This window comes from Buteo buteo, chromosome 23 (genome assembly GCF_964188355.1).
Source record: "Buteo buteo chromosome 23, bButBut1.hap1.1, whole genome shotgun sequence".
Classification (NCBI taxonomy): domain Eukaryota; kingdom Metazoa; phylum Chordata; class Aves; order Accipitriformes; family Accipitridae; genus Buteo; species Buteo buteo.
Genome location: NC_134193.1, coordinates 4,097,632 through 4,117,788, shown reverse-complemented (window position 1 = coordinate 4,117,788; position 20,157 = coordinate 4,097,632). Strand labels below are relative to the sequence as shown.

General features: G+C 52.6%; 2 protein-coding genes across 2 annotated transcripts; both read right to left on the bottom strand.

Annotated features, from left to right (window-relative positions):
* Window positions 1-1,549: 1,549 nt before the first annotated feature.
* LOC142044091 (pepsin B-like) lies at window positions 1,550-5,038 on the bottom strand. Its single transcript, XM_075056190.1, has 9 exons — window positions 4,967-5,038; window positions 4,684-4,834; window positions 4,234-4,351; window positions 3,831-3,949; window positions 3,011-3,210; window positions 2,724-2,846; window positions 2,500-2,644; window positions 2,072-2,170; window positions 1,550-1,798 (listed from the first exon to the last, which is right to left on the bottom strand). The coding sequence occupies exons 1-9, from the start codon at window positions 5,020-5,022 to the stop codon at window positions 1,646-1,648; spliced, it is 1,164 nt and encodes a 387-aa protein (XP_074912291.1). The 5' UTR covers window positions 5,023-5,038; the 3' UTR covers window positions 1,550-1,645.
* A 4,425-nt stretch (window positions 5,039-9,463) lies between these two features.
* Window positions 9,464-13,437, bottom strand: LOC142044090 (pepsin B-like). The gene is made up of 9 exons (XM_075056189.1): window positions 13,338-13,437; window positions 12,828-12,981; window positions 12,281-12,398; window positions 11,550-11,668; window positions 10,975-11,174; window positions 10,700-10,822; window positions 10,327-10,471; window positions 9,977-10,075; window positions 9,464-9,792 (listed from the first exon to the last, which is right to left on the bottom strand). The coding sequence occupies exons 1-9, from the start codon at window positions 13,391-13,393 to the stop codon at window positions 9,640-9,642; spliced, it is 1,167 nt and encodes a 388-aa protein (XP_074912290.1). The 5' UTR covers window positions 13,394-13,437; the 3' UTR covers window positions 9,464-9,639.
* Window positions 13,438-20,157: the final 6,720 nt, after the last annotated feature.

Below are 20,157 nucleotides of genomic sequence, written 5' to 3'. Positions count from 1 at the left end.
GGGGTTTCAGAGCCCCTTGCACAGGCGTTGTGCAGCCCCTTGCAGTGGGGTCGTGGAGCCCCTCGCACCTTAGTCATGAAGCACCTTGCACTGCAGTCATGCAGCCCCTTGCACAGCCATTGTGCAGCTCCTTGCACCCGGGTTGTGCAGCACCTTGCACCGGGGTTTCGGAGCCCCTTGCACTGGGGTCATGGAGCGCCTCACACCCGAGTCGCGCAGCTCCGTGCACCGGGATCACGCGGTTCCCTGCGCCAGGGTCATGCAGCTCCTTGCACCAGGATCGTGCAGCTCCTTGCACCAGGGTTTTGCCACTCCTTGCAGAGGGATCACGCAGTTCCTTGCACTGGTGCCAGAGGCTTGTGGCGGCCACGGAGGGTTAGCAGCGACCTGGAGACGTGCAGGGTGGTGGGGAGCATTAGCAGCGTGTGCCGGCTCGAGGAACGGGGATGCTTGGCACCCTCCAGACGGGACCCTCGGGGTCTGGCAGCTGCCAGGGCAAACTATGTGGGGAGTGTGGAGCTTTCCGTGGGAGATGAATTCTCTGTGGATTGGGGGTGGTAGTGGGACAGAGCGCTGGGGACCCTGCCCAGCCGGAGGCAGCGAGCCCTGCTGCACCCCGAGTGCCCAGGGCACGGGTGACCCTGCCACTGGGCTGCCCCTGGCAGCAGGATGGCATTTCTCTCTCCGTGGCTGGGAACTCCCCATTCTGCAGGACCCGCCATGGCAGATTTGGCTGGAAACAGCAGATTTAACGGGCAGTCACATGCCCCAGCGGGGTGACTGTCATCTGACTGGGAGATGGGTGTCAGACAACGGGCGATGGGCCCTTCAGCGCTGCATCTCCCGTGCATTGCCTCGTGCTGGACCTTGAGGACCAGCCTCTTGGGTCCGGTCCGGGCACCCGGCTCTGGCCCGATCTGTCTGATGCTGCATCCAGCAGCTCCTCTTGAGGAGGATCCAGACACCCCAAGCTGTGGTCACATCCGTGTCCCAGGCATGCCACCTCCTTCTTTTTCATCGCCCATCCTTCGAGGCTGCAGCAATGAAGAGATTTACCCCTCGAGAACAAAAGCAGGGCATTTTCCTCAGCCTGAGTGTCCTTTCATGACACTTTTTAATCCCTAATTTGTTTGCAAATATGTGTGGGCAATTCCCCCAAACCTAATGAACTGAGACCTGTTCACACACAGCTCCTTGTTTCTGCACATCCTGCTCCGAACTGGTTTCTGAAGCCTCCAGCGACCCCACCAGCTCAGCCCTGGGGTCCCTGCGCCACAGCTGAGCACTCGGTGCAGCCTGAATTTCTCCTGGTCATCCCGGTTTCCCAGCCAGCCCCAGCAGGGATCCAGGTCCCAATCAAAAAGGTGAGCCCAAGTTTGTCATTCCTGCAAATTCAAAGGCTCCATGCACATCTGAAAGCCCATGCAGTGCCTGGAAACCTTGAGCATGAACTCAGATTTTGTTGTTTTGCCAGGAAGAACTGAGCCAGATTCTGCTCAGCCGCAGCCAGATGAGACACGAGGCAGTTAGATTTGCAGCCCTTTATTGACTACAGAAGATTTGGATACTACTCATCACCACAGGGGTCCAAGGGGGGATAAGGTGTTGCAGGGACAAATTATCCCACGGGTGATGCTCAGCATCCCTAGGCTGACAGGGCAAAGCCAACTCTGTTGTTGGCTATGTCAAAGATGGAGTAATACTGCCGAAGGAAGATGTTGCCGAGGATCCAGAGCGGCTGGCCGCTGGAGGATGACACGTATGTGCTCTCGACCGCAACGGTGCAGACGCCGTTATTCTGTCAGCAGAAAAGGAGCAAATTTCAGTGCCAGTGAGTAGCGCGGGGAATTTGTGCTGCCCGTGCCTTCATGGCTGCTTTGGCTGGGAGCAGGATTAGACCCTCCTTACAGTCACATGCAGGCATGCAAAAGCACCGTGAAATTGGGTGCTGGGAAATATGGCACTCAGGCTGCTGGAAGCCTCTGCACTTGAAAAGAAACTCTGACTCTCTCCTGGGCAAAACTGCCCTATGATGGCAAACGCCTGCTGGGAATAGTAAAATCATACTTACGTTTAAGACGTAGACCGAGGGAGGCAGCACTAACTGGGTTCCGCTGATGACAAAGGAGAGGCTGGGCATGCTCGGGACGTAGTTGCAGTTGACGACGAACTGCAAAAGAAGCAAAAACGGGCAGAGGGGTCAGGACCCCGGGGCTGGGCACCATCCTTCCTCCAGCTGTAATCCCGGCCATGCTCCCTAAGGGTCAGCACAGCTCTGACTGCGGCAGGGCTGTGCTCACCTTGGGTTCTCATGTTCGGAAGAATTATCTTTATTTTACACCACTGCAAGGGGAGATACACCACTGCAGTGTTGTTTCAGGTGAGATGCTTTGCTCCAGAGATGCTGGGAGCCCCCCCATAGCTCAGCGTTACCACCCAGATGTGTTCTCATCCCACAGCACCAGCCCCCTGTGTGCGCAGGGCATCCTTCCCACCTACCCCGTCCTCACTCTCCTCCACACCCAGCGCCTGCAGGAAGGCTGACATGTACTGTCCCGGGATGGTCAGCAGGAACGTCCCGGTGTCCACAATGCCGTGACAGCCTTGGCTGCACCAGCCGGTGGCTGACGACCCGATGGCGAACCTGGAGAGAGCAGCAAAAAAGGCATCAGAAAAGGCTCCCTGCCTCCAACACCCACTGCGAGCTGCGGTGCAGCACTTACTCCTCGATACCGATCTTCCAGTACACTTCCTCGACCACAGGAGCCCACGTAATCTCCCCGGAGTACAGCTGAGGGGCAATCCCTCCAAGGATGACTTCCCCGCCGTAATTGTATGTCGGGTTGCTGGAAAGACACAAAATTAAACCCCAGATCAGGCAGGCTGCTCAGTAGAAAGCGGTGTCGCATACAGGTGCGTGGGGAGAACATGTGGATGGAGAGTGAGTGAAGAAAAGGGTGGATCCAGGCTGTGCCTATGCAAGAGAGAGAGCCGCTGTCAAAGGTCTCACCGTGAGAAATAGAAGCTGAAGACGGATTCGGTGAGCTGGCTCTGCTGCATCATGTTCTGGATCAGCGTGTTGTAACCGCTGATGGCAACGGCCGGGTAAGCCAAGCCCAAAATCCCATCAAAGTCCAGGTAGTAAAAGGGGCTGCTGGGCTCATCCAGGGTCAGGCCGAACTCCTGGTTCCTGACAATGATGTTCTGGATCTAGAGGGAGAGGAAAGATGCTGGAGGATGCCAGTGTTTTGGACATCCCCCTTGACAGCAATATCCCACCAGGGAGTTTCTGGGGAGAGGCAGGGGTGGCCGGGAAGGTCACGAAGGTAAATCTGCACTGAGAGGTGCTGAGCTCTTTCCCATCACAGCTGGGAGATGGAGTCGGGAGCAGCCTAGCTCATAGTCCTTGTCCCATCACCCTTATTATTTCATAAAAATACCCACAAAAACTGTTTGCCTCAATTAAATTAGTTTAAAATCACACTTCCACCACGTGTAAGTCTCACAACAGAACTTTTCTTACGTCCTGTAATGACAAAGCTCAGCCATCAGCATAAAAAGCAAACACCTATGGCCAAAGACATCCCTTAGCCCAAAGCAGTGATAAACAGCCCAGAGAACTTGGACTGAGTTTGGTTTTGTATCCCAGTCTCCGAGTAAATTTATGCTGACACACCATAAACTCAACATGGGACATTCAGGCACTAATATCCAAAATAAGAAGGTACTTTCAGCCACCCTCTAATTTTTAACCAAATTGGACCGATCACAACTGCAGTCACTTCTTTCCCTGATTGCAGCAACGCACCAACACATCAGAAATCACTTACTGTCACGGTGTCGTACCCCAACACCACCGACACGTCACCGAACCCATATCTGAGGGTGTAGGTCACACCGATGTCCGAGAATGTGGACGACTGGCTGCTGTTGAACCTGTTATGATTCACTGCACAGAGAGAAGGTCACAGCCCCCAGGTCAGATCCTGCCCTCGGTTCAGCATCCCTGTCCCCACAAGGGTAGAAATCCCCAGCAAAGGGCTTCACGGGGAAGGGGTCATCCAAAACCAGCCCCGTCGGTGTCACCAAACAGAGAGCAAATACCAAACCCCATCGGCTCTCCCTGATTTCCCCGTCATAGCTCCAGCCCGCAGCGTGCAAGGGATGTCCGAGAGCGCTGAGAGGTGGGGACCCCCAGCCCCCAGCACTGCTGTGTCCCCCAGGGATGCTCACCGCAGGCTGGAGCCTGGCAGTAGGTGGAGGGCACCCACAGGTTGGAGGAGCCGGTGTCAAAGATCACCAGGAAATTTTGCGGAGGGGTCCCGATGCTGATCTCGCCAAAGTAGAAGGACTGTAAACGAGAGCATTGGTGGATTTCTGTTTCTGCCTGGTATTTTGAATGAGAGTTTTCAGCTCTCTGCCCTCTGCCAGCTGAGAAACCCAGACTGTTCAGGAGTCATAGCAGTAAGGTAGTCCTTGAGTGCATCCAGGGCAGCTAAAGCAGAGAAGGGGGCAATGATTTGCCTACAGTGTAAGAAAGTCAGCAGCAAGGCCAGGAGTAGTAGATCTGCCCTATAACCGCCCGCTGCAGAGCATCCCGCAGGCAGCCAGGAAAGAAGGAGGGCATCCCCAAAAACCAGAGCCAGGTGGCTCAGAGGAGGAAGGAAAAGCTTTAATACTTACGTTCAGGTAGTTCGTTAGCGTTTCATAAGTCACAGCGTTGCTGAACTGGTATTTCCTACCGGGGTCCCCTCTGAGGCCCTTCAGGACACCCTCCGGCACCCCCTTCTCTCTCATCAACTCCCCCACCGACTTGCTTTTCCTCAGGGGGATCCTGCACGGGATGGAGATGGCACCGAGTGGCCGGGGGGGCCCCATCCACACACACACCCCCATGTGCTGAGGGCGAGCCCCGCTCCGCGGCCAGACCCTGCACCCTCGCACCCATCCTGGCCCCAGGGCTCACCTCACCATGCCCTCCCCGAGCTGGAGGCAGAGCAGGGCTAGCACCAGCCACCTCATGGTTCTGGGTGCCAGGGAGTCCATGGCCATTCCTGCGCTACCTCGGCCAGGGCAGGGTATATATAGGCAGGAGCTGTGCGCAGCCCCTTGCTCCAGACACCCCTTTCCTCTATTGCTGCACCCACCCAACACTAACGCTTGCGGTGTGTTTAATCACCGCAGCCGCCCTGATTTTGCCTCTTTATGCAGTTGTTCGGGCACTAACAGATTGGCCAGTACCTCTGATACTGAGACCAAATATGTGACATCTGATAAAAAACAAAATGCTGTTATCAAGAAGTCAGAGTATTTTCCTCTTGCCTTCAGCACCAGCTTGACCTTTCCAGAAAACAAAGGCAAAACACACCCTTTATAGCAAATGGAAATTTGTGATGCTGGTGTTCCTCTTTTGACCCATCCAGGCAGCCAAGGAAGTGCCACGGGCCAGCAGTATTTCTTCCATCCAAATCTACAGACTGTGTTACATCCAATTCCCTCAATACAGTTAGCAGGAAACAGCAGGAGTGGGTTTTCAGCCCAGCTCCAAGCCTCCTGGGAACCAGCACGTACCCCCAAAACCATCTCTCTTCCCAGGCATTTGTCCTTTTGTCATCCTGCCCCTTCTGCCCTCCAGCTCTACTAATACCCCCAAAGAAGGTGAGATGGGGGCTAGACACTGCTCACTATGCAGCCCTGAAAGACATAACAGGCCTTTACCTGCCCAGTTGCAACCACTCAACCATCTCCAAAAGATGGATTTGCTTTCATTTGCTGCAGTTTATCATCTGTGTCGGAGTTACACCAAGGGTGCTCAGGTCACACATCTGGTGCGTTAGAGGTGATGTCTCCCATATGCTTTGAGTGATGCTGGTCATTCCCAGACTGGAGAGATGCAGGGGAGCATGTATTTCAGCACTCATTTGCAGGGGATTTTTAGTCCCAGGAGACCCTTTCCTCCCCTGGGAAGGTGCTACCAGCCAGCCAGCCCCTGCCAGGTCACTGAGGACCCATCCTGGCATCTGCTACCCCGAGGACGCTGCTCAGCCTTGTACTGTGATGCCTGGGCACTCACTGCCTGCAGAAGCTCTGCCATGGGCTGCCAGGGAACACTGATTGTCCCCATCCCTCTGGAAGCCTCATCTGCGCTGGCTAGTGGCCTCATCTCCCACGGAAAATCTGAGGAGACAACCATGGGAGGTTTTCTGTGCAAAGCTCTCCGCAAAGGAGCCCCAGCTGGACCGAAAGCTCGATGCTGCTCAGCCCCCTCTGCCTGGGGGCCGGGGGGGACGCAGCGCTGGGCCAGCTCCACCTTCACCATGCGCTTCAACCTGTATTGCTTCGAGCACCCGTCACACGCTGTGGTCCTGCTTCCATTTCGCTGGGACCAAAATCTTTCTCCGGATCTGAATTGACCCCACGGGGGGTGACACGCACCCCAGGGTGCAGGGAGCAGGCAGGGGTCCGGTCCCCGGGGTCGGGCAGGAGCAGCCCCACTGTCCTTTGCCGTAGGGCACTTGCGGACTCCCCAGTCCCCGCCACCAGTGGGGCTGGACCCCAGCAGAGCCTTGCTGCTTCCACCCGGGCTGTCGGCGTTGGACCGGTGCTTTGAGGCTGTGGCGGCTCAGGAAACCCCCCCCAGCGCCCCTTCCTCCTCCATCGCATCCCGATGGATCTGCCTTTGCTTGGACAGGTCCTGCAGGGAGCAAAGGGAAGAGCAAAGACCAGCAGGGACATGGTCAGCCTTCGCCTGTCCCTTCCTGCCACCGCTGCTGCCAGAGCAGCTTCAGCTCTCAGAAACCTCCCCATTTCGTAGGAAAAATGCCCTTCCCTGCTATCCGTGCCTATCTAATCTCCGTCTCACTGCGCTCAGCCTGTGTCAATATTTTGACACAAAGCACAGAGGAGTTTGTGTCCTTTCTCTGGTGAAATGACAGAGCTATTAATATATCTGATAATGAGCTCCAATGATAAAGAGCTTCTAAGAAACAAGTTTGGATCCCGGGAAAGAGCAGTGTTACCCGAGCTTCTCCCGGCCAAGGTGTTCCCTCTCCCCTTTGGCCACAGGCCATGATTCCCGATACTCCGGCTGTTGTTTTACCTGACTGAATAGCCCCGCTTCAGGATTTAGGGGTCATTTGGAGGTCATGGCTAACCTAATCTGGCCTCATATTCCCACTTTGACTTAACCACGGGACTTTGTTAAACCTTATCCAGCTGCGAGGAAGATTAGTGGCTTCCCACACGCACTTCTGATGAGGTTTCCCGATGCCCAGCGAGAGGGACAGAGGTGGGGACTGACCGGCCCCGCGACTTTATCCTCGGCCGGTCGGAGCGATCAGCTCAGCCCTGTAAGTACCAGCAGCAGCGAGAGCCAGGACGGCGTGTCCCTGTGGTCACGCCAAGGTCACCACAAACTGCAAGCAAAGCAATGTCCACTGCTACCGGCTGACTCTATACGTGCCTGAGTAGGTGCTTGGCGAGCATCTCCCTAAAGTGACTTAGTGCAGCCCGGCAGCAAACAGCGGCTGGAGGAGGACGAAGCCGTATCGCCCTGTTAGGGACTCACACGGCATTTGCAGACACGCACCAGCGCCTGACGGCACAGAGCAGAACTGGCTTTTTTGGGGAATCCCTCGGGGAACTCCTGTCCCCGGGGCTGTAGTTGGTGTTTAAGACCAACAACCCCAGTGACCTTTCGGTGTCCTGATCCCCTGCGCCGCAGCCTGGAGCGTGGTGCTTCTCACCTGCAAAGCAAAGCCCTTGCAGGAATCGGGCTCGGGACACTCATTCGGGGCTTGTCCCTCGTTGAGGATAAGGAGGACAGAAGCCGGTGGATTGGGTTTGCGTGGCAAGGTTTTGGTAGCAGGGGGTTACAGGGGTGGCTTCTGTGCGAAGCTGCTAGAAACTTCCCCCATGTTCGACAGAGCCAGTGCCAGCCGGCTCCGAGACGGACCTGCCGCTGGCCAAGGCTGAGCCCATCAGCGATGGCGGTAGTCCCTCTGGGAGAACAGATTTAAGAAGGGGGAAAAAAAATCTGCACAACTGCAGCCGGAGACAGGAGTGAGAATATGGGAGAGGAACAACCCTGCAGAGCCCCAGGTCGGTGAAGAAGGAGGGGAGGAGATGCTCCAGGTGCCGGAGCAGAGATTCCCCTGCAGCCCATGGTGATGAAGACCATGGTGAGGCAGGCTGTCCCCCTGCAGCCCAGGGAGGTCCACAGGGGAGCAGATCTCCACCTGCAGCAGGGGAGGACCCCGCGCCGGAGCAGGTGGGTGCCTGAAGGAGGCTGTGATCCCGTGGGAAGCCCACACTGGAGCAGGTTTGCTGGCAGGACTTGTGACCCCACGGGGGACCCACGGTGGAGCAGTCTGTGCCCGAAGGACTGCAGCCCGGGGAAGGGACCCACGCTGGAGCAGTTCGTGAAGAACTGAGTGGGAAGGACTCGCTTTGGAGAAGTTTGTGGAGAACTGTCTCCCGTGGGAGGGGCCCCACACTGGAACAGGGGAAGAGTGAGGAATCCTCCCTCTGAAGAGGATGAAGCAGCAGAGATGTGTGATGAACTGATCATAACCCCCATTCCCCATGCCCCTGTGCCACTGGGAGGGGAGGAGGTGGAGAATTTGGGAGTGAATCTGTGCCTGGGAAGAAGGGAGGGGTGGGGAAAGGTGTTTTGAGATTTAGTTTTTATTTCTCATTACCCTACTCTGAGTTGATTATTAATAAATTAATTTCCCCAAGTTGAGTCTGCTTTGCCCATGACAGTAACTGGCGAGTGATCTCTCCCTGTGCTTATCTCGACCCACAAGCCTTTCGTTATATTTTCTTTCCCCTGTCCAGTTGAGGAGGGCAGTGATAGAGCAGCTTTGGTGGGCACCTGGCATCCAGCCGGGGTCAACCCACCGCAGGGGCGTGCAGCCAGGTCCAAAGGCAGCAGCCAGGATTTGGGGGATGGCAGCTGCCTGCTTTCCAACACACAAAGTCTACAGCCCCCAGCTGAGCCACACAAGCCTTGCAAGACAGGACGGGGCTGGGCAGTGGGACATCTTCACACCCAAGGGCTTGGAAGCCAGGCAGCACCGTCTGCAGGAGCTACCCCGGGCACCAGCATGGGGAAAGGCTGGTCACTCCTGTCCCTGCACCCATCGGGCTGTGAGCTGAGCTGCAGCTCAGAGCCACCCCCAAGCTCAATAATTCACTATAGATAAAGGCTGGGACTCAGTCCCACAGCCATTAGGAGTCGACAGCATGTCATACCCCTTTGCAACAAACATAAATATTTGAAGCAGCCCAGGGACAGCTTCCCCACCGCCTTCCCCGTGCTGACTCTGCGGAAATGTGCCTAGGAGTTTATCACGGCGCTTATCTTTCTTGCTGGAGAAAGAGTGTCTGAGACACGCAACCCATCGGTCCACGCTCAATTGTCACTCAACAAACTCAGAAGGTCAGAGACTATTTGGGATGCTGGTGTTTATTTGTAACAGGAGACTGTGAGAACACACACAGAAATCCTGGAGGGATGGGGAACCGTGCAGACACGTAAAGGAACATAGAAGTCCATAGGGACCCTGTAGTGCTCCAGCACTGCTGGCTAAGGTGTGTTTGGCCAGGAGAAGGGCTGGATTTTGCTGCTCTGCTCCTCTACACCGATGAGGCGAAGCCAATGTTGTTGTTACCCATGTCAAAGATGGTGTAATACTCCTTCAGGAAGATATCACCCAAGATCCAGAGTGGCTGCCCATTCTGGGAAGGCACGTAGGTCTCCTCAATTGCAAGAGTGCAGTAGCCGTTGCTCTGTAAGGGGGGAATAACGGGGAGTCAGAGCCTCAAACAAGCACCAGGACCCTGCCAGGTGGGCTGCAGGGAGGTAGGATCTGCCCACACAGGCAGGGAGAGCATTGGTACTTGTCAAGAAGCACCAGGTCCTTTCCTGGCCCTCAAGGACTCAGCAGGATGAAGCTGCTCAGCTAATACATACGTTCGAGACGTAGGCGGAGGGGCTGAGTGGGAGCTGAGCTCCGTTGATGACGAAGGTGATGGTGGGCATGTTCTGGGTCTCACTGCAGTCAACTGCATACTGCGGAGAGAGGGTGAAGAGGAGGTTATGGCTGGAACAGCACCCACTGTGAGAGGAGAGATACGGGGGTAACATACACTTTAACCCCTGACAGTGCCATGTCGCCTCGTCCTTCTCTGACACGCCTGCAGTATGATGTTCTGTAGATGCCACACAAGTTTTGTGGGACCTGGTCAAGCCCGCGGCTTCTGGCTCACTTGCAAGCCCCCCCCCCGCTCCACACGCACCTCCAAAGCATCCCCTGCACTTACACCTTCGCTGGTCGGCTGGGCACCAAGAGCCTCAGCAAAGACGCCTATGTACTGCTGGGGCACCGTCAGCAGGTACGTCCCCGTGTCCACGATGGCCTGGCAGCCCTGGCTGCACCAGCCGGTCGCTGACTGCCCGATAGCAAACCTGGGAGGAAAGCAGGGAGAAGGACGTCACTTTAAGCACCCACTGGCAGCTAAACCTGTCTTGGCTGGATCTGTAAGTCTGGGATGCTCCAAAATGCAGTGCCTAACCCCTAGCTCAAACCCATGCCTGCTGCAATAGCTGCAGCTTCATCTGCAGGACAGCCCTACCACCCTCATTACATGAGCTGCCCAGGTGGATGATGCCCATCAGGTACAAAACACGACTCACTCATCAATCGCCACCTGCCAGTAAAGCTCCTGGGTCACCGGTGCCCACACAATGTCCCCAGAGAAGAGCTGAGTGTCAATTCCTCCGAGAATGAGCTCTCCCCCGTAGTCGTAGGTGGGTTGGCTGCAAAAACACAGAGTTACAACAGCAGAGATCGTAAATGGGTGCGATATGCATAGGCTAGCGAGGGACAAATTCACAAGGAACCTGCATGGGGACAAGCAGAGGGACCCCGGTGCACACAGGACGTGCAGAGGGTCCCAGCAGATTTTTACCGAGAGAAGTAGAAGCTGAAGATGGGCTGGGTGAGCTGGTTCTGCTGCAGCATGCCCTGCAGCGCGGTGGGTGTCCCTCCCACCGCCAGTGAGGGGTAGCCCATTCCCATGATCCCATCAAAATCAGCATAGTAGAAAGGCTCGGTTGGCTCGTTCTCGCTGAGCCCAAACTCCTGGTTTGAGACCGCGATGCTCTGGAGCTGGAGGGGAAAGGGACGCCAGGTCAGCCCACATGCTTAGGCAAACCCGAGCAGCTGTCGGATGGGATGGCTGATGCTCTGAAAGCCCAAAGAACACACTGCAAGGTCACAGCTGGTGAAAACATCACCAAGCAGCTGGGAAAATTAGCAGGAATTGGGTTAAAACAAAGTAAAAACACAGCCGGGTAACTGACGGTGGCAATAACCACTTTATATCAGTTCTGCCCATCTCAGGCCCTGGTTTGCCCAAGTCTTGGCTACAAGAGACACGAGATCTGCCCTTAGGCTGTCCCCCAGGGTCCTTCCATCGGGACACCCAGCTGGTGCTGGGGACACAGCGCCCAAGCACACAAGGACGGCGTGGGGTGCACTCACCGTCAGCGTGTCGTAGCCCAGCACCACCGTGAGCGAGCCGCTGCCGTAGGAGAGGGTGTAGGACTGGCCGTTGGAGGTGAAGGTGGAGGACTCGCTGGGATTGAACCTTGCATGGTTGGCTGCGTGAGAGAGAAGAGGGCAAAGCTCCTGGGCACACGCTCGCCTGGCCCCAGTGGGATTTCACTGCCAGTCGCTCTGCCGGGATAACGCCTGGGAAAGCAGCTTCCCCAGCAGAGCAAGTCGTGAAGAGCAAAACAGGCTGTTTCTCTGCCTCGTGGTTATCTCGAAGGCAGGGTTTGCATCCCGGTTTTGCCTGCATCCCTCTCCAGGGAACAGCTGTTGTGATCACAACCACATCAGCCACCCAGCGCGAGCAAAGCCATCAGCAGTTAAATCCCCATCGCTCTCCCACCATCAGCAAGTTACATCAGATGAGCTCTGCCAGGGAGCAGGACATCGGCTCCGCAATTCGTAGCTTTGCTCTTCCCTCTGCCCTGCCACGAAAGGTCAGGCACAACCACGGAGATTTCTGCAGTCTGGGGACACCCACCCTTCATTAGCCAGGCACATAATGGCAGAGGGCTCCGTGTTTCCCAAGGAATGCACCAGCTGGTACCAGGGAACAGCTATCCCAGAGCAGCGTGCCGGGATCATTTTTGGTCTGGCATCGTGATTTCCCCGCTACGCTGTGCTGCTGGGGCAGCTCTGCGCAACGCGGTTGCGGTACTCACAGCACGCCGGCGTCTGGCAGTAGATGGAGGGCACCCACAGGTTGGAGGAGCCGGTGTCAAAAAGCACCAAGAAGTTTTGCGGGGGGGTCCCCATGCTGATATTCCCGAAGTAGGAGGACTGCAGACAAGAGATGGGGTATCTCCATTGGCCACAGGGTCAGGGATAGACCAGGCTTTTGCCTCCCAGCCCTGCGCCGGCATCCCAGTGCTTTGCAGGGTGGTGGGGAATGCCAGGCTCACTCTTGCAAATAACAAAGTAGGCAGGAACGGACCAAACTCTCACCCTGCTTTTCCTCCCGAAAGACGTAATATTAAATATTTATTTTGTTATATCTTTCGTCACATACAGAAAAGCATCGCTTTTCATGGCTGGGGGGGGGGAATTTTCTAAAGTCTAAAATAGAAGCTTAAAAAAGGGTGGAGAGAAAGGAATCTGTCACTCCTGGAGGCTCAGGGGTGAACAGATCGCTCTGGCAGCTGGGAAGGAGGAGGGAAAGGGGAGTGTGGTGTACGGACAGGCAGCGAGGGGGGAACCTGGGGTACTCACATCCAGGTGGCTGGCCATCGGCTCGTACACGACATAGTCCTCACTGAAGTGGTATTTCTTAGCTGGATCATATTTAATTTTCTTCAGGAAGTCGTCCAGCACTCCGGCCTCCTTCATTTTCTCCCGTATAGACTTGACTTTCTTCAGTTTGATTCTGCACAGAGGAAAAAACAAACAAACAAACAAACAACAAAACACATCAGGAAATCGGAAAATTTGGGCATTTTCAAATGATCTGTTCTCTGGGCTCCTTTGAACCCTGCCACAATGGGAGCCTTCCACTCAGCTGCCTTGTACGTCCCCAGGGGCTTCCCTCCCGGCAAGGGATGCAGCCTGGACTGGGACCACGATGATCTGTGGAGATGCAGGAGGCTGGAGTCATACCTGGTTAGACTTGGTCAGCATCCTTGGGGATGCAGCACAGCCTGTGCAGGTTACAACTGCAGCCGGGTTTTGTTATCTGCCCTCTCCCCAGTCGTTCTGCCGCAGCGGCTGCTGCAGGACACTCACCTCACCAACCCCTCTGAGAGCTGGAGACAGACCAGGGCCAGGATGAGCCACTTCATGGTGCAGGAGTTGTCCGCCAGTCCACGCACACCTTCTCAGAAACTCCAGCAGGCAGGCTGAGCTGCCCGGACTGCCCAGTTTTATACTGGGAAGCAGTGAGACCCCCCCCTCCTTATCTGCTGACCTCATTTTTCCATTACCACCACACACACCCCCTGGCTTCAAGGGTTTCTTTGTATTTAGGGCCACAAAGATTTTGAGGAGTTTGTGTCCTTAGCGGGGCGCTTGGGTGAGAATAGAGCAACACACGTCTTCAACAGCAAGATCAAAGTGTTACCATCCGATAAAAGGCCAGCTCTTATCACAGCAAAGAGAGGAGTGACCCAAACGTCATCATGGTGGGACCTTATCTGTGTTCGTCAAAACCTGCTCAAATCTTTTCCCAAAACAAAGGTGCTCGCGGCTCTTGACGCAGGATGGAAACCCATCGGACTTTTGTTGCCGTTCTCCTGCCCGGCCGCCCGCCCGGAGGGACCTCTGGCACGGAGGAGGGATGGCTACTGGTGTTGAGGATTTTCCAGGGCATGGCGCAAAGAGCTGGGGCCGGCTGCTTTGCTCCTCGTCCCAGGGGCTCAGTGAGCCCATGAGGTCTCTTCTCTTGTTTTCTCGTAGGTGGTTTCCAGCACTGTTCTGCCTTCTGGTCTGTGCTCCTCCACCTCTTCATCAGCCTCACAGTCCTTCACTATCCTCTCCTCCAGGTACAGCTCGTTTCCATATGTCATACAGCTCAATCCTCCCTCTGCTTTCATACTATTTTGGACAGAAATCACATTTTTCCTTTTTTAAAAATTCTTTTTTATTTTGTGGAGCAACTGATTCCCTTTCCATCCTGCGTTAAAAGGCAGGTGGTGTGCCTCTCTGCAGGGGGGAGGTTTAACCCACCCGTGGAGGAAGCCCTCAGGCTTTAACCCACCCACTGGATCCTCACACCAGCCCAGAAAGTCAGGAAATTCCTTGTTTGCTTTTTTTTTCTGTGAAAAAAAGAACCACAAACACAGACTTCCCAAACCACCAACAAACACCCAGACCAAAACGTTTTCAGTTATAACCTAAATATTTTCTAGCAAATGAACAAAAATTGTTTTGGTCATAACCTAAATATTTTTGGTTATAACCTAAACATTTTCTAGCAAATGGACCAAACCATTTTCAGCTATAACCTAAATATTTTCAAGACCTCCTCTGGCCTGGCTCACATTCCCTCTCCAAGCAGCCTGGCTCTTCACAGCGGGGAAATCGTGCTCTCCATCATCCACCGATAGCCCGGCGTTGCTATCGCTGCACTCATCCCGTGTCAACACGCTGCACAGATTTGATTCCCTCGGGAGCACCAGGGAGTGTGTGTCCTTTGCTGGATATTGAGACTATAATAAAGCAATTATCTTGTTTGCTACCAGGATTGATAGAAAGATCAACTTATTAAGATTGGATAAAAAGCAAATTCTGGCTGAAAGCAAAGAGCAGTTATCAAAACGTCAATATACCGAGTGTTATCTGCGGGTCCCCACGGGGACTCAGCCTTGCCAAAAGACAAAGGAATAAGGTGCCCTCTACAGCACGCACAAACACGTTCTACTGTTGGCACTTCTTGACCCAAAGTTAGACAGCACTTGTTTGCTGAGGCATTTAGTCTAACGGGAATCCAGGATTTACAGTTTCAAATATCACAGATCCTGCGTCCGTACATGGAGCATGACTCGGCCAACAGCACGTACCCACGCTGCTCCAAGGCAGGACTTCTCCTCGGGCCCAGGCTCTGGGCATTTTTCCTCCTCTGCTTCCAGTTTCTTTTCTGTGTTGGTGCAGTCCCCCAGCCCACACACAAACAACTCCAGCCCAGAACCCTGTCTCTCCCAGACGAGTACAGATCCCCTTTGCATCCCATGGCCAACTCCACCACCCTTCCCAGGACACCGCGGTGGTGCAAAACGAGCAAACGAGATGAGCCATGAGCAGCAGCTGTCCTGGCCATCCAGAGGACTTAAGCACTTTGAACATGAGCCAACAAATCCTATTAAACCAACAGCCACTGCAGAGGTGGGCAGCATCTCCCAAAAGCCAGTAGCTCTTGACAGAGAGTTTTGCAGGATTAGAAACGGGCTCTAAGTGGGATCCAACCTCCCCCATGAACCAAAGACCTCTCCTGTCTGCAGAGCCCAGAGCTATCAGGGGACAGAAATCTTTTCAAAGACATTGCCATCACCCTGAATTTCCTCGTCTGCCCTAGGCTTTGCTTTACCTGTGGCAAAAAAACAGAGAAGTGACTGGTCCCAACTCCAGGACAATTTACCACCCCAGTTCCTGCACCTCTGCCCCAGACACAAGCTATTGCTATTTACCTCAACAAATGGTAGCACAGAACTTAATAAACGTGAGTGTGGGACTGCCAGGACCTTTCCCTGGTCATTAAAGCCTGTTGCTGTCACAAGCACCATGTCAGCTAAAATCCTTCCCCACGGTGCCAAATCCCATTCAAGCTAATGCTCTCCCCCTTGATCATTTAAACAGTCATGCTCTATGTGATTAATTTAAAATAGCTATATACACTCTGGCTGGAGCTCAATTGCTCTCTGCTTGGGTTCTCCAACCAAGAAAAGCTGTTGGTGGAAGCATACCACACTATGGCATGTGTGTCCGAAGCAGCTGTGTTTATGAACAGCACACAAGCACACATATCCTTTACTCAGCGCTACACAAGCTGGTTTTAGTGTTTTATGTCCAAAACAGAGTTTATAGTGCACAAACAGCTTCCATCCACATTAAAATAAATATTCCTCTTTTCCTGCGCAACCATGAGAATGGCTCCTGAAATCACTGTTGGGCTCTAGGTCCAACGTCTAACTTCCAAAACCAGGGCAAGGATCACCCACTACATGACGATCTTCTCTTGCAGGCAGTTTCTGAACAGACCTCCAGTCACCCTGCACAGTCCCAGCCCCCAAGCTGATGCTGGAGCTCTACATCACCTCCTTATACACCCCAAAATGGTCCCCACCTTCCTGCATCAGTGTTCACTCACACACCTGAAGTTTAGAAATGCACCCATCACAAGAGATTTTCCCCACAATGCTAAGGACTATCCTGAAAACTCCTAGTCAAATACCAGTGACAAATGCCATGCTATTTTCAAGCTATTTTCAACTTCTTTCTGATAGGGCTATCAAAGTCTTTCTAGAAGAGAAATGAAAAATGTTCCATTGTGTTTTCCTGGGATGGGATGGAATGGAAATAACAACATGGGTTTATCAACAGTTGTGTTATCTCCTCTGTTTCCCTTCCAGTTCTTACCTCCAGCATTTTAGAAAGTCATGGAACAACACTGATGGAAAAAAACACATGGGTTTGGGTTGGAAGGACACCGCACATGAAGGCACGCTCACTTAGGAAGGCACAGATGGCCCTATTAGCTGTTCTTAAGTTGATTCCTGCTGGGGAAGAGTTTTCAGGGCAAATTTTATAAGCCAAGAAATTAAAACTGTGCATGTTAACGCACCATTAGCTCTCAGTTGCTGCAGAGTTTGGAAAAACAAGTGAATCAACTCTTTGCACAAAGCGATGGCAGAGAACCCATGGAAAGGCCCTGTGCCTAGAGCAGATGAGCACAGCCAGGAGGAGTGAAGCCACATCTTGTTCAACATTGGCAAAAGCACCTCATTCCCACCAGCCCCCAAATTCCACCACTCCAAACTATTAGCTTAAATTACCCACGGCGGTAACAGCCCATCTTAAAGGGTAGGTACTCCAGAGACCATGAATATTCCTGCTATGTTCAAATTACATTCATAGCACATCAATTTCCAAGGCAACTTCATGATTTCCTCCTGATGCTCGGCTCAGTGGAAATCTGGTCTATACCCTTATCATCCATTAACTGTCAGTGATGGTTCTGCCCCGAAAAGAGACTCCACGAAAGAGTCAGTGGCTTCAGAGCCTCAGCTCCTGTATCACACAGGCCAGAGAACCTCATCCAAACATTTCTGTGAGTTCAGCTTCCAGCTCAAACAAGCAGCACGTGGAATTGCCCTGCAAAGATATCCCCATGGGTCACCAGTCAACAGAGAGGGAAAGGTGTCTGCCTCGGCATACGTGTTTCTCTTCATTTATTTTTTAAGTCTATTGCAGTGAGACTAGTCAGGTGGAAGAGAGCAACCATTGCTCCAGGTAGAATACAGAAGGACATAGACATTATTCCTTCAGGGAAGGGAGACCTGGAAAACAAAGGTTGCAAGAAGTCCAGCTTGAATTATGTGAGGACAATTGGTGATTGTTGGCCTGGCTTTCAATTTTAAATAAAAAGTAGAGCTCACTTTGAAATGTGCAGTTGTCTCTTTGCACCACACACAAAAGACAGGACCACCGGATAATCATCATATTCCATTTATTCTGTATACATTCGTAGTGCACATTAATGTAAGACATGAGCACTCCTCAGGTCACATAGCACTGCTGTTGTTCTTCACCTGTAAGGTTACACCTGGATGAGATATAAAGAAGGACTGAATGGATATCCATAGAAATAACCTGAAGAAGCAATTACACAGCAAGATCAATCCCTCTGGTCAGAGCAACTGAATCCCCGGTGGCCAGAGCCCCGAAGCACCTTTGTTTTTCTGCCATATCAGAAATGTTCAGTATCAAAGACACCAGTACAAGTAACAGCAAGGAGAATCGCATGGGAGGAGAGCTTGAGACAACACAGATGCATCTGGGCCTTTCAACTGTAAAATCACATTCACTTATGGAAGAAAAACAAATTAGATCCCTTCTTTACAATTAGCCTTTTCCATACCCTGGCCTGTAATTGCAAACTTCAAAGCTCTCAGGATTTCCACTAATGTATTCACCTTTGGTCCTGTTCGGTAACAGGAATCTAAACCTGTTCTGCTACCTGTGTGCGGCATTTCAAGATGAGCCAAGTTTGGGAGAAAGACAAACTTCCCAGAAAGACTGATGGCAGCCCTCCCAGAAGCTGAATTTAGGCAATGCATTCATTAACGATCATTCATTAATGATACTTCACAGTCAAGATACCACCCAAGAGGGCTGAGCAGCGTCACATGGAGGGACAGAGGAAAGGCTTTAGGAGAAAACGGCCGAGAGAACAGACAGCTGTAATACCAAGCTCTGGTTTGTTTTTTCTCCCAGTGAACAGCATGGCTTAGGTAATAAAAATAACAATACTTCAGTAGTAACTAACACATTCGAGTGTCTTTACAGAAATATTGATCCTTTAACCCTCACAATCCAGCCTCTCTGCCACCCTCTCCCTGCAAGACAGGTACAGGTCACAGATATTCTAACTTCCCTCCCTGAGGGAAAAACAGGCACATAAAATGGGTTAAAAGAAAAAACAAATCAAATAACCCTCCCACGTTAAAAGACAACTAAGTGCAGGAGAAGCTATATTCCTACCAACAGGTTCTTGGGAAAGGGTTAAAGATCTATTTATGCATTCACCAGGGAAGAAATATCAGGGGAAGAAGTCTGATTGATTAACTCAAAACTCAAACAAGAACCACTTTAAAAGGTTAAGACAGTCAAATTCTCTCTGCATAGCACATGGCTGCTTACCAAGTCATCCCTTGAACTTCAATCACACAAGCAGAGGAAGGAGACCAGCGAAGATGCGATACAGTCCCCAGTGGGGGCTACACAAACCTGCTCCGCAGCCAAGTACGTAAACCAACAGCTGAGCTCATGCTGCCAGGTCCTAGCCATTACCCAGGCCAGCTTCATTTTGCTGCCTAAACCTTTTTTCCAGAACCAAACAAAGTCTCAGCAAACGCAATCATTGACTGAACACAGCTCCTTTGTCCAAGTTACCAATTCACAGACAAAACGCGGAGGCAAACCACCTGCCTTGCAGAAGCAAGCCTGGGAGAGCAAGAGATCTCACAGCTTCAACTCAGCTTCAGGGACTAACTCCAGGGCAGGTTTCAGATGTACACGTGCTCATTTGTTTCCTCCTGGTCACCTGCGTGGCATCAGTTGGATGCACAGAATCCTGGATGAATCCTTCCTAACTCAAAACCAGATTTATGGATGCAGCCACAAAGGGTGAGGTATCCTGCTCTAGGGAGGTGGTCTTTACTTTGGGGGATATTCCATGGTTGAAAGGATAGGAGGAGTCATTCCGTATCCCTGGTTTAGTTTCCCATTCAAGTAAGCACGCACGTGTATATTAGTATGCATCCATTGGAAAAGTCCAGCAAACTTGCATGTAAGGCTCAAAGCAAAATCTGTAAGATCCATCTTTACAAGGTACCGTAAAAATACGACATACTGCATAAATAAAATTTTCAACCAAAAGAAAACAGTACCAAGGAAAGACTCCAGAGAGCTATCAGAAGGGATCCCTTCTGCCCATCACCCAAATCAAAGAACTGAAGGAATGAGAAAACACCAACTCGGATGTCCTCCTCGCCTTTCAACCCAATACTGGTTTCTCCTCCGAAACCATTTCAAGCGTGGCCACTAGAGGAAGCTGCGACACTGGCGAGCACCGCTCGGGCTGTAACACAGAGAGAAAGCCGAAATGGTGACATTTCTGCTCCTGCTGCCCCAAGAAGTACCACCTCAGCATTCAAACGCGACTCTGGTCTCTCCTTGCGCTTTCACACCACCTGAAAAATTGAATATAAAGAAGGTCTCAAAGGGTTCTGGCTGCTTAATGCAGACATTGCTCTTGGGAAGTTTTCCAGAAAAGCAAAAAAACCAAGAAAATCACTGGGACGTGAACCCGATGCGCACCCTGAAGGCCATA